General features: G+C 47.8%; 1 protein-coding gene across 1 annotated transcript; it reads right to left on the minus strand.

Moving 5' to 3' along the window:
- Nucleotides 1-2,981: 2,981 nt before the first annotated feature.
- On the minus strand, nt 2,982-14,372 carry LOC135566857 (plexin-B1-like; the record flags this gene model as incomplete). Its single annotated transcript, XM_065014450.1, has 6 exons — nt 2,982-2,987; nt 3,085-3,214; nt 8,716-8,852; nt 8,985-9,090; nt 11,378-11,529; nt 14,263-14,372. Coding segments are annotated over 6 exons (641 nt in total), but the record flags the coding sequence as incomplete, so codon positions are not given.
- Nucleotides 14,373-14,822: the final 450 nt, after the last annotated feature.

Genomic DNA, 14,822 nt, shown 5'->3' on the forward strand with positions numbered 1-14,822 from the left:
GCAGGTAGCCTAGTGGTTAGAGTGTAGGGGAGGCAGGTACCCTAGTGGTTAGAGTGTTGGGGAGGCAGGTAGTCTAGTGGTTAGAGTGTAGGGGCGGCAGGTAGTCTAGTGGTTAGAGTGTAGGGGCGGCAGGTAGTCTAGTGGTTAGAGTGTTGGGGAGGCAGGTAGTCTAGTGGTTAGAGTGTAGGGGCGGCAGGTAGTCTAGTGGTTAGAGTGTAGGGGCGGCAGGTAGTCTAGTGGTTAGAGTGTAGGGGAGGCAGGTAGTCTGGTGGTTAGAGTGTAGGGGCGGCAGGTAGTCTAGTGGTTAGAGTGTAGGGGCGGCAGGTAGTCTAGTGGTTAGAGTGTAGGGGCGGCAGGTAGTCTAGTGGTTAGAGTGTAGGGGCGGCAGGTAGTCTAGTGGTTAGAGTGTTGGGCGTTAACCCACTGTTCCTAGACCAGTTAACCCACTGTTCCTAGACCAGTTAACCCACTGTTCCTAGACCAGTTAACCCACTGTTCCTAGACCAGTTAACCCACTGTTCCTAGACCAGTTAACCCACTGTTCCTAGACCAGTTAACCCACTGTTCCTAGACCAGTTAACCCACTGTTCCTAGACCAGTTAACCCACTGTTCCTAGACCAGTTAACCCGCTGTTCCTAGACCAGTTAACCCGCTGTTCCTAGACCAGTTAACCCACTGTTCCTAGACCAGTTAACCCACTGTTCCTAGACCAGTTAACCCACTGTTCCTAGACCAGTTAACCCACTGTTCCTAGACCAGTTAACCCACTGTTCCTAGACCAGTTAACCCACTGTTCCTAGACCAGTTAACCCACTGTTCCTAGACCAGTTAACCCACTGTTCCTAGACCAGTTAACCCACTGTTCCTAGACCAGTTAACCCACTGTTCCTAGACCAGTTAACCCACTGTTCCTAGACCAGTTAACCCACTGTTCCTAGACCAGTTAACCCACTGTTCCTAGACCAGTTAACCCACTGTTCCTAGACCAGTTAAACCACTGTTCCTAGACCAGTTAAACCACTGTTCCTAGACCAGTTAACCCACTGTTCCTAGAACCAGTTAACCCACTGTTCCTAGACCAGTTAACCCACTGTTCCTAGACCAGTTAACCCACTGTTACTAGACCAGTTAACCCACTGTTCCTAGACCAGTTTACCCACTGATCCTAGACCAGTTAACCCACTGTTCCTAGACCAGTTAACCCACTGTTCCTAGACCAGTTAACCCACTGTTCCTAGACCAGTTAACCCACTGTTCCTAGACCAGTTAACCCACTGTTCCTAGACCAGTTAACCCACTGTTCCTAGACCAGTTTACCCACTGATCCTAGACCAGTTAACCCACTGTTCCTAGACCAGTTAACCCACTGTTCCTAGACCAGTTAACCCACTGTTCCTAGACCAGTTTACCCACTGTTCCTAGACCAGTTAACCCACTGTTCCTAGACCAGTTTACCCACTGATCCTAGACCAGTTAACCCACTGTTCCTAGACCAGTTAACCCACTGTTCCTAGACCAGTTAACCCACTGTTCCTAGACCAGTTAACCCACTGTTCCTAGACCAGTTAACCCACTGTTCCTAGACCAGTTAACCCACTGTTCCTAGACCAGTTAACCCACTGTTCCTAGACCAGTTTACCCACTGATCCTAGACCAGTTAACCCACTGTTCCTAGACCAGTTAACCCACTGTTCCTAGACCAGTTAACCCACTGTTCCTAGACCAGTTAACCCACTGTTCCTAGACCAGTTTACCCACTGATCCTAGACCAGTTAACCCACTGTTCCTAGACCAGTTAACCCACTGTTCCTAGACCAGTTAACCCACTGTTCCTAGACCAGTTAACCCACTGTTCCTAGACCAGTTAATCCACTGTTCCCATGAAAATGAAGCCCCTTTTAAACTTAATTTTAATTTACAAACATGTCGCTACACCCGCAATAACATCAGCTAACCAGGTGTATGGACCAATAACATCTGTTAAATATGGACCAATAACATCTGTTAAATATGGACCAATAACATCTGTTAAATATGGACCAATAACATCTGTTAAATATGGACCAATAACATCTGTTAAATATGGACCAATAACATCTGTTAAATATGGACCAATAACATCTGTTAAATATGGACCAATAACATCTGTTAAATATGTGTATGGACCAATAACATCTGTTAAATATGGACCAATAACATCTGTTAAATATGGACCAATAACATCTGTTAAATATGGACCAATAACATCTGTTAAATATGGACCAATAACATCTGTTAAATATGGACCAATAACATCTGTTAAATATGGACCAATAACATCTGATGTGATTTACATGTTCCAATGTGGGCTTTACCTTTGACACGGTGCTGTTGAAGACTAGTAGGTGGTTCTTGGCCAACAGTCTGGCGTATCTCCTCCTTCTCATGACCAGGATGTTCTCTGCCATGTGCTCCAACCGCACGGAGATCATTGGCTGTTGCACCACGTCCAGGTTACGCCCACTCACCTTTATATTACGCCCACCCCTAGTTAAACAGCATCACATTGATTGCTTACTGAAAATATTGATGCGAAACACATTATCATTCATTCTTTTAATAGTTTTTAAAAAAAATTGATAATTGTATTTTTTTTAAAATAATTTATTATTATTATTATTGGAAACCGTCTGAAACTAAAAACTAAAGGAAGTGTTCCTCACTCGTAGAAGCTCTCAGCAGGCGATGCTGCGGTGACGACAGGGTCCTCCATGTAGTGAAACACCTGCCCAGGTACGCTCCTCTCTGCCTTCCCAAACAACACCCTCACTGTCAGCTCTGCTGTCTGGTTACTGGGGCTGGTCCTGCATACCAGGTGAGTCCCATTCACCTCCTCAACACTGAGGAAGAGGAGAGGAGAGAGAGAGAGAGAGGTATCATTATGGTGTCTGTCTGGTTACTGCTGCTGGTCCTGCAGACCAGGTGAGTCCCATTCACCTCCTCAACACTGAGGAAGAGGAGAGGAGAGAGAGAGAGAGAGGTATCATTATGGTGTCTGTCTGGTTACTGCTGCTGGTCCTGCAGACCAGGTGAGTCCCATTCACCTCCTCAACACTGAGGAAGAGGAGAGGAGAGAGAGAGAGAGGAAGAGGTGAGATAGTTATCATTATGGTGTCTGTCTGGTTACTGGGGCTGGTCCTGCAGACCAGGTGAGTCCCATTCACCTCCTCAACACTGAGGAAGAGAGGAGGAGAGAGAGAGAGAGAGGAAGAGGAGAGTTATTATTTCTCCCCTACCTGGAAGTCTCTTTCCCCCCTACCTGGAAGTCTCTTTCCCCCCCTACCTGGAAGTCTCTTTCCCCCCCTACCTGGAAGTCTCTTTCCCCCCTACCTGGAAGTCTCTTCCCCCTACCTGGAAGTCTCTTTCCCCCTACCTGGAAGTCTCTTTCCCCCTACCTGGAAGTCCCCCTCCCCACCCTGGAAGTCTCCCCCCCACCCCCACCTGGAAGTCTCTTTCCCCCTACCCGGAAGTCTTTTCCCCCCTACCTGGAAGTCTTTTTCCCTACCTGGAAGTCTCTTTCCCCACCCCCTACCTGGAAGTCTCTCCCCACCTGGAAGTCTCTTTCCCCCTACCTGGAAGTCTCTTTCCCCCTACCTGGAAGTCTCTTTCCCCCTACCTGGAAGTCTCTTTCCCCCTACCTGGAAGTCTCTTTCCCCCTACCTGGAAGTCTCTTTCCCCCTACCTGGAAGTCTCTTTCCCCCTACCTGGAAGTCTCTTCCCCCCTACCTGGAAGTCTCTTTCCCCCTACCTAGAAGTCTCTTTCCCCCTACCTGGAAGTCTCTTTCCCCCTACCTGAAAGTCTCTTTCCCCCTACCTGAAAGTCTCTTTCCCCCTACCTGAAAGTCTCTTTCCCCCTACCTGGAAGTCCCCCCCCCACACCCACTTCTTTCTCAGTCCACACCACTTCTTTCTCAGTCCTCACCCACTTCTTTCTCAGTCCACACCCACTTCTTTCTGGAAGTCTCTTTCCCCCCTACCTGGAAGTCTCTTTCCCCCTACCTGGAAGTCTCTTTCCCCCTACCTGGAAGTCTCTTCCCCCTACCTGGAAGTCTCTTTCCCCCTACCTGGAAGTCTCTTTCCCCCTACCTGGAAGTCCCCCTCCCCACCTGGAAGTCTCCCCCCACCCCCCACCTGGAAGTCTCTTTTTCCCCCTACCCGAAGTCTTTTTCCCCCTACCTGGAAGTCTTTTTCCTACCTGGAAGTCTCTTTCCCCACCCCCTACCTGGAAGTCTCTCCCCCCACCTGGAAGTCTCTTTCCCCCTACCTGGAAGTCTCTTTCCCCCTACCTGGAAGTCTCTTCCCCCCCCTACCTGAAGTCTCTTTCCCCCCTACCTGGAAGTCTCTTTCCCCCCTACCTGGAAGTCTCTTTCCCCCTACCTGGAAGTCTCTTTCCCCCTACCTGGAAGTCTCTTCCCCCCTACCTGGAAGTCTCTTTCCCCCTACCTAGAAGTCTCTTTCCCCCTACCTGAAAGTCTCTTTCCCCCTACCTGAAAGTCTCTTTCCCCCCTACCTGAAAGTCTCTTTCCCCCTACCTGGAAGTCCCCCCCACACCCACTTCTTTCTCAGTCCACACCCACTTCTTTCTCAGTCCTCACCCACTTCTTTTCAGTCCACACCCACTTCTTTCTGGAAGTCTCTTTCCCCCTACCTGGAAGTCTCTTTCCCCCTACCTGGAAGTCTCTTTCCCCCTACCTGGAAGTCTCTTCCCCCCTACCTGGAAGTCTCTTTCCCCTACCTGGAAGTCTCTTTCCCCCTACCTGGAAGTCCCCCTCCCACCTGGAAGTCTCCCCCCACCCCCCACCTGGAAGTCTCTTTCCCCCTACCCGGAAGTCTTTTTCCCCCTACCTGGAAGTCTTTTCCCTACCTGGAAGTCTCTTTCCCACCCCCCTACCTGGAAGTCTCTCCCCCCCCACCTGGAAGTCTCTTTCCCCCTACCTGGAAGTCTCTTTCCCCCTACCTGGAAGTCTCTTTCCCCCTACCTGGAAGTCTCTTTCCCCCTACCTGGAAGTCTCTTTCCCCCTACCTGGAAGTCTCTTTCCCCCTACCTGGAAGTCTCTTTCCCCCTACCTGGAAGTCTCTTCCCCCCTACCTGGAAGTCTCTTTCCCCCCTACCTAGAAGTCTCTTTCCCCCTACCTGGAAGTCTCTTTCCCCTACCTGAGAGTCTCTTTCCCCCTACCTGAAAGTCTCTTTCCCCCTACCTGAAAGTCTCTTTCCCCCTACCTGGAAGTCCCCCCCCCACACCCACTTCTTTCTCAGTCCACACCCACTTCTTTCTCAGTCCTCACCCACTTCTTTCTCAGTCCACACCCACTTCTTTCTGGAAGTCTCTTTCCCCCCTACCTGGAAGTCTCTTTCCCCCCTACCTGGAAGTCTCTTTCCCCCTACCTGGAAGTCTCTTCCCCCCCTACCTGGAAGTCTCTTTCCCCCTACCTGGAAGTCCCCCCTCCCCACCTGGAAGTCTCCCCCCACCCCCCACCTGGAAGTCTCTTTTCCCCCTACCCGGAAGTCTTTTCCCCCTACCTGGAAGTCTTTTCCCTACCTGGAAGTCTCTTTCCCCACCCCCTACCTGGAAGTCTCTCCCCCACCTGGAAGTCTCTTTCCCCCTACCTGGAAGTCTCTTTCCCCCTACCTGGAAGTCTCTTTCCCCCCCTACCTGGAAGTCTCTTTCCCCCCTACCTGGAAGTCTCTTTCCCCCTACCTGGAAGTCTCTTTCCCCCCTACCTGGAAGTCTCTTTCCCCCCCTACCTGGAAGTCTCTTCCCCCCCCTACCTGGAAGTCTCTTTCCCCCTACCTAGAAGTCTCTTTCCCCCTACCTGGAAGTCTCTTTCCCCCTACCTGAAAGTCTCTTTCCCCTACCTGAAAGTCTCTTTCCCCCTACCTGAAAGTCTCTTTCCCCCTACCTGGAAGTCCCCCCCACACCCACTTCTTTCTCAGTCCACACCCACTTCTTTCTCAGTCCTCACCCACTTCTTTCTCAGTCCACACCCACTTCTTTCTCAGTCCACGCCCACTTCTTTCTCAGTCCACGCCCACTTCTTTCTCAGTCCACGCCCACTTCTTTCTCAGTCCACGCCCACTTCTTTCTCAGTCCACGCCCACTTCTTTCTCAGTCCACGCCCACTTCTTTCTCAGTCCACGCCCACTTCTTTCTCAGTCCACGCCCCCTTCTTTCTCAGTCCACGCCCCCTTCTTTCTCAGTCCACACCCACTTTCTTTCTCAGTCCACACCCACTTCTTTCTCAGTCCACACCCACTTCTTTCTCAGTCCACACCCACTTCTTTCTCAGTCCACACCCACTTCTTTCTCAGTCCACGCCCACTTCTTTCTCAGTCCACGCCCCCTTCTTTCTCAGTCCACGCCCCCTTCTTTTTCAGTCCACACCCACTTCTTTCTCAGTCCACACCCACTTCTTTCTCAGTCCACACCCACTTCTTTTTCAGTCCACACCCACTTCTTTCTCAGTCCACACCCACTTCTTTCTCAGTCCACACCCATTTCTTTCTCAGTCCACACCCACTTCTTTCTCAGTCCTCACCCACTTCTTTCTCAGTCCACACCCACTTCTTTCTCAGTCCTCACCCACTTCTTTCTCAGTCCACACCCACTTCTTTCTCAGTCCACGCCCACTTCTTTCTCAGTCCACACCCACTTCTTTCTCAGTCCACACCCACTTCTTTCTCAGTCCACACCCACTTCTTTTTCAGTCCACACCCACTTCTTTCTCAGTCCACACCCACTTCTTTCTCAGTCCACACCCACTTCTTTCTCAGTCCACACCCACTTCTTTCTCAGTCCACACCCACTTCTTTCTCAGTCCACACCCACTTCTTTCTCAGTCCTCACCCACTTCTTTCTCAGTCCACACCCACTTCTTTCTTAGTCCACACCCACTTCTTTCTCAGTCCACACCCACTTCTTTCTCAGTCCTCACCCAGTTCTTTCTCAGTCCACACCCACTTCTTTCTCAGTCCACACCCACTTCTTTCTCAGTCCTCACCCACTTCTTTCTCAGTCCTCACCCACTTCTTTCTCAGTCCACACCCACTTCTTTCTCAGTCCACACCCACTTCTTTCTCAGTCCTCACCCACTTCTTTCTCAGTCCACACCCACTTCTTTCTCAGTCCACGCCCACTTCTTTCTCAGTCCACGCCCACTTCTTTCTCAGTCCACGCCCACTTCTTTCTCAGTCCACGCCCACTTCTTTCTCAGTCCACGCCCACTTCTTTCTCAGTCCACACCCACTTCTTTATCAGTCCTCGCCCACTTCTTTCTCAGTCCACGCCCACTTCTTTCTCAGTCCACGCCCACTTCTTTCTCAGTCCACGCCCACTTCTTTCTCAGTCCACGCCCACTTCTTTCTCAGTCCTCACCCACTTCTTTCTCAGTCCACACCCACTTCTTTCTCAGTCCACGCCCACTTCTTTCTCAGTCCTCACCCACTTCTTTCTCAGTCCACACCCACTTCTTTCTCAGTCCTCACCCACTTCTTTCTCAGTCCACACCCACTTCTTTCCCAGTCCACGCCCACTTCTTTCTCAGTCCACGCCCACTTCTTTCCCAGTCCACGCCCACTTCTTTCTCAGTCCACGCCCACTTCTTTCTCAGTCCACGCCCACTTCTTTCTCAGTCCACGCCCACTTCTTTCTCAGTCCACGCCCACTTCTTTCTCAGTCCACGCCCACTTCTTTCCCAGTCCACACCCACTTCTTTCCCAGTCCACACCCACTTCCCTTTGTCCACCAAGCCGTCATATCGGTTTAGCCCACTAGGGAATCTTCCCTCTCATTGTTAGTAATAGTAACCAATGTTTATGCATTTCTGTGATTACTAAGTTATACATAATTGATTAAGCCAATTAGTTTATGGATGATTCATAGTAAAGACTGGGTATGAGACTAACGTGAGGTAAAGAATAATTCATTAATTAGAAGACTAATTGATCAGATACTAAAATATCTGAAGAGTTATATAAGGAAAATTATAACTTTGATTTTCCTTGGTGCCCCGACCTTCCTAGTTAATTACAGTTACTCACGTAATAATAATTACAGAGAATTGATTTGATAAAATAACAGTCTTCACTTTTAATGACGCCAAAAACACGACACCTGCAAGGAGGAGGAAGAGAGAGACAGAGAGGGAGAGAGAGAGAGAGAGAGAGAGAGAGAGACAGAGAGAGAGAGAGAGAGAGAGAGAGAGAGAGAGAGATACAGAGAGAGAGAGAGAGAGAGAGAGAGAGAGAGAGAGATGAGGGAGACAGAGAGAGAGACAGAGAGGGAGAGAGAGAGACAGAGAGACAGAGAGAGAGAGAGAGAGAGACAGAGAGGGAGAGAGAGAGACAGAGAGACAGAGAGAGAGAGAGAGAGAGATGTAGATGTATTTACATGTAGCAGGGTTGTTGTAATAGTAGATGTATTTACATGTAGCAGGGTTGTTGTAATAGTAGATGTATTTACATGTAGCAGGGTTGTTGTAATAGTAGATGTATTTACATGTAGCAGGGTTGTTGTAATAGTAGATGTATTTACATGTAGCAGGGTTGTTGTAATAGTAGATGTATTTACATGTAGCAGGGTTGTTGTAATAGTAGATGTATTTACATGTAGCAGGGTTGTTGTAATAGTAGATGTATTTACATGTAGCAGGGTTGTTGTAATAGTAGATGTATTTACATGTAGCAGGGTTGTTGTCCTACGTATGCAGTCAGGTCCTTCCTCTGTCCCGTTAGTAGCCGAGTCCCCTGGATAGTCAGGCTGGTCCCTCCTGATACAGGGCCCTTATCAGGGACTATACCAGTCAACTGGGGGTCCTATATACACACAATAACACAGAATGAATTCAATGGGTCACACTATCTGCCCTGAACAGACGTTCGGCCTCGGCCTGGTCAAACACAGTCAACAAGTCAATGAATAATTCAAGTTCAAAGTGTGTGTGTTACCTGGTAGGTGAATGTCTGCAGTGACTGTCCTGGTTCTGAGTCTCCCACGGTAACGATGACTGGCCCCTCTGTCTCCTGTTTACTGGGCTGGAGCTCACACACTATCCTGGAACACACACACATACTTATAGTACCCCACACACACACACACACACTTATAGTACCCTACACACGCTATCCTGGAACACACACATATACTTACAGTACCCTACACACACTATCCTGGAACACACACATATACTTATAGTACCCTACACACACTATCCTGGAACACACACACACACACTATCCTGGAACGCACACACACACACTATCCTGGAACACACACACATACTTATAGTACCCTACACACACTATCCTGGAACACACACACATACTTATAGTACCCTACACACACTATCCTGGAACACACACACACACTATCCTGGAACGCACACACACACACTATCCTGGAACACACACACACACTTATAGTACCCTACACACACTATCCTGGAACACACACACATACTTATAGTACCCTACACACACTATCCTGGAACACACACACACACTTATAGTACCCTACACACACTATCCTGGAACACACACAATGTTGAAAGAGTATTTTTATCATTATTTATTTATTTATTTGTATTTTTATCATTATTTTATTAATGAAAGCATAAAGATGCCAGTCGTGTACAATTATCAGTTTCTATTTAGGTTTATGTCACCCAATCATTGTCAGTTAGAGACAGAGCAGGACCCAAAAGCATAATCAGTGCTCTAACGCCCCCTTGTGGTGGTCTGGAGCAATGAAGTGGTGTCGCAGGGTACTGTACTAAACCAAAAGCTAGCTAATCATGCTAACTATTTAGCTAACATTTAGCCGGCAAACTAAAATATATCTATGGGCTGTATGCGATTATAGAGAGTGAATTGCAATGTTTCTTTGTCATCTTGCTAGCTAATTATCTAGCTGTGGTCATCTGGCTAGTACCAACTAGAATGAATGAAATGGGTCACACTATCTGGCTAGTACCAACTAGAATGAATGAAATGGGTCACACTATCTGCCTAGTACCAACTAGAATGAATGAAATGGGTCACACTATCTGCCTAGTACCAACTAGAATGAATGAAATGGGTCACACTATCTGGCTAGTACCAACTAGAATGAATGAAATGGGGCACACTATCTGCCCTGAACAGACGTTCGGCCTCAGCCTGGTCAAATTCAAGTTCAAAGTGTGTGTGTTACCTGGTAGGTGAATGTCTGCAGTGACTGTCCTGGTTCTGACAACAACAATAGCAGAATAGCCGCAGCTAGATAGCTAGCTAACATTGGCTATCTAGACCATAGTTCTCCAGCCCTGGATAGCTAGCTAACATTGGCTATCTAGACCAGAGCTCTCCAACCCTGGATAGCTAGCTAACATTGGCTATCTAGACCAGAGTTCTCCAGCCCTGGATAGCTAGCTAACATTGGCTATCTAGACCATAGTTCTCCAGCCCTGGATAGCTAGCTAACATTGGCTATCTAGACCAGAGCTCTCCAACCCTGTTCCTGGAGAGCTACCATCTTGTAAGGTTTTCGTTTCTATCCCAGTTGTAGATTCAGCTTTTCAACCAGCTAATTATTAGAATCAGGTGCACTAGATTAGAGTTGGAAGGAAAACCTACAGGATGGTAGCTCTCCAGGAACAGGGCTGGAGAGCTCTGGTCTAGATAGCCAATGTTAGCTAGCTATCCAGGGCTGAGAACTATGGTCTAGATAGCCAATGTTAGCTAGCTATCCAGGGCTGAGAACTCTGGTCTAGATAGCCAATGTTAGCTAGCTATCCAGGGCTGAGAGCTCTGGTCTAGATAGCCAATGTTAGCTAGCTATCCAGGGCTGGAGAACTCTGGTCTAGATAGCCAATGTTAGCTAGCTATCCAGGGCTGGAGAGCTCTGGTCTAGATAGCCAATGTTAGCTAGCTATCCAGGGCTGGAGAGCTCTGGTCTAGATAGCCAATGTTAGCTAGCTATCCAGGGCTGGAGAGCTCTGGTCTAGATAGCCAATGTTAGCTAGCTATCCAGGGCTGGAGAAATCTGGTCTAGATAGCCAATGTTAGTTAGCTATCCAGGGCGGGAGAGCTCTGGTCTAGATAGCCAATGTTAGCTAGCTATCCAGGGATGGAGAGCTCTGGTCTAGATAGCCAATGTTAGCTAGCTATCCAGGGCTGGAGAACTCTGATCATAAAGGAACAAACAGGGACATGCAATGCCACCTTCTGGTTTGGATATTATAACAAGACTGAGTGGGTGACGACTTCAAGGTCTTTGCTGTGCGAACATAAAAGAGACTGACTGCGGACACCCTGTGTTCAGAGCTGAACCGTTAGACAATCCTACCCCCTGTGTGATTTACCTGGTAGAGATGAGGTATCCATGGGGCTGAGGCAGACAGCTGACCCCAGCTACAGTCACTCCTCCCTGGATGTCCTGGTAGTGCATCCCCAGGTTAGACCCATGGATGGTCACCAGCACACCCCCTTCCACCGGACCATTCACTGGCTGGATCTGACAGGGACAGAGAGGGGTTTAAATGGATCTGATAGGGACAGAGAGGGGTTTAAATTGATCTGATAGGGACAGGGACAGAGAGGGGTTTAAATGGATCTGATAGGGACAGGGACAGAGAGGGGTTTAAATGGATCTGATAGGGACAGAGAGGGGTTTAAATGGATCTGACAGGGACAGAGAGGGGTTTAAATGGATCTGATAGGGACAGAGAGGGGTTTAAATGGATCTGACAGGGACAGAGAGGGGTTTAAATGGATCTGACAGGGACAGAGAGGGGTTTAAATGGATCTGACAGGGACAGAGAGGGGTTTAAATGGATCTGACAGGGACAGAGAGGGGTTTAAATGGATCTGATAGGGACAGAGAGGGGTTTAAATGGATCTGACAGGGACAGAGAGGGGTTTAAATGGATCTGATAGGGACAGAGAGGGGTTTAAATGGATCTGATAGGGACAGAGAGGGGTTTAAATGGATCTGACAGGGACAGAGAGGGGTTTAAATGGATCTGACAGGGACAGAGAGGGGTTTAAATGGATCTGATAGGGACAGAGAGGGGTTTAAATGGATCTGATAGGGACAGAGAGGGGGTTAAATGGATCTGATAGGGACAGAGAGGGGTTTAAATGGATCTGATAGGGACAGAGAGGGGTTTAAATGGATCTGATAGGGACAGAGAGGGGTTTAAATGGATCTGATAGGGACAGAGAGGGGGTTAAATGGATCTGATAGGGACAGAGAGGGGTTTAAATGGATCCGATAGGGACAGAGAGGGGTTTAAATGGATCTGACAGGGACAGAGAGGGGTTTAAATGGATCTGATAGGGACAGAGAGGGGTTTAAATGGATCTGACAGGGACAGAGAGGGGTTTAAATGGATCCGATAGGGACAGAGAGGGGTTTAAAACACATCCTGGTCACATTAACACATCCTGGTCATATTAACACATCCTGGTCAGATTAACACATCCTATAGTCACATCCTGGTCATATTAACACATCCGATAGTCACATCCTGTTCACATTAACACATCCTGGTCACATTAACACATCCTGGTCACATTAACACATCCGATAGTCACATCCTGGTCATATTAACACATCCGATAGTCACATCCTGGTCATATTAACACATCCTGGTCACATTAACACATCCTATAGTCACATCCTGGTCACGTTAACACATCGATAGTCAGATCCCGGTCATATTAACACATCCTGGTCATATTAACAGATCCTGGTCACATTAACACATCCTATAGTCACATCCTGGTCATATTAACACATCCTGGTCACATTAACACATCCTATAGTCACATCCTGGTCACATTAACACATCCTATAGTCACATCCTGGTCATATTAACACATCCTGGTCACATTAACACATCCTATAGTCACATCCTGGTCACGTTAACACATCGATAGTCAGATCCCGGTCATATTAACACATCCTGGTCATATTAACACATCCTGGTCATATTAACGCATCATGGTCACAATAACACATCCTATAGTCACATCCTGGTCACATTAACACATCCGATAGTCACATCCTGGTCACATTAACACATCCTGGTCATATTAACACATCCTGGTCAGATTAACACATCCTATAGTCACATCCTGGTCACATTAACACATCCTATAGTCACATCCTGGTCACGTTAACACATCCGATAGTCACATCCTGGTCACGTTAACACATCCTGGTCATATTAACACATCCTGGTCATATTAACACATCCTATAGTCACATCCTGGTCATATTAACACATCCTATAGTCACATCCTGGTCATATTAACACATCCTGGTCATATTAACACATCCTGGTCACATTAACACATCCTGGTCACATTAACACATCCTGGTCATATTAACACATCCTGGTCATATTAACACATCCTGGTCACATTAACACATCCTATAGTCACATCCTGGTCACATTAACACATCCTGGTCAAATTAACACATCCTGGTCATATTAACACATCCTATAGTCACATCGTATAGTCACATCCTGGTCATATTAACACATCCTATAGTCACCCTAGTGATCTTGCTTCAATGGACTGGCCAGCCACCCTAGTGGTCCTGCCTAATGGACTGGCCAGCCACTCTAGTGATCCTGCCTAATGGACTGGCCGGCCACCCTAGTGATCCTGCCTAATGGACTGGCCAGCCACTCTAGTGGTCCTGCCTAATGGACTGGCCAGCCACCCTAGTGATCCTGCCTAATGGACTGGCCAGCCACCCTAGTGATCCTGCCTAATGGACTGGCCAGCCAACCTAGTGATCCTGCCTAATGGACTGGCCGGCCTGGTCTGTAATTCTGAGCATCGTTACACACCCAATGCAAACATGTATGAGTCCAGTACATTTCTAGAATGCATTTGGTTCCAGTACATTTCTAGAATGCATTTGGTTCCAGTACATTTCTAGAATGAATTTGGTTCCAGTACATTTCTAGAATACATTTGGTTCCAGTACATTTCTAGAATACATTTGGTTCCACTACATTTCTAGAATGCATTTGGTTCCAGTACATTTCTAGAATGCATTTGGTTCCAGTACATTTCTAGAATACATTTGGTTCCAGTACATTTCTAGAATACATTTGGTTCCAGTACATTTCTAGAATACATTTGGTTCCAGTACATTTCTAGAATACGTTTGGTTCCAGTACAGGCAGGCGTCTTCTGGCCCAGGTGAGCTGGTATGTATGTAACCTACCTGTATGATGTGAGGCGGAGGGCAGGCGTCTTCTGGCCCAGGTGAGCTGGTACAGGACAGGTGGTAGACACAGCCAGGTGACTCTCCTCCACACCAGACACAGCCGTAATCTGACGGCACAACTGGTCATATAGCTGCACTGGCTACTGGTCAGTCAGACTGGCCCACTGAACAGTCATATAGCTGCACTGTGGACAACACAACACAACTGGTCATATAGCTGGCACTGTGGACAACACAACTGGTCATATAACTATAGCTGCACCTGTGGACAACACAACTGGTCATATAGCTGCACTGTGGACAACACAACACAACTGGTCATATAGCTGCACTGTGGACAACACAACACAACTGGTCATATAGCTGCACTGTGGACAACACAACTGGTCAGCTGCAACAACAACTGGTCATATAGCTGCACTGTGGACAACACAACTGGTCATATAGCTGCACTATGGACAACACAACACAACTGGTCATATAGCTGCACTGTGACAAGACAACACAACTGGTCATATAGCTGCACTGTGAGACAACACAACTGGTCATATAGCTGC

Source organism: Oncorhynchus nerka, unplaced genomic scaffold, assembly GCF_034236695.1.
Source record: "Oncorhynchus nerka isolate Pitt River unplaced genomic scaffold, Oner_Uvic_2.0 unplaced_scaffold_3092, whole genome shotgun sequence".
NCBI lineage: Eukaryota > Metazoa > Chordata > Actinopteri > Salmoniformes > Salmonidae > Oncorhynchus > Oncorhynchus nerka.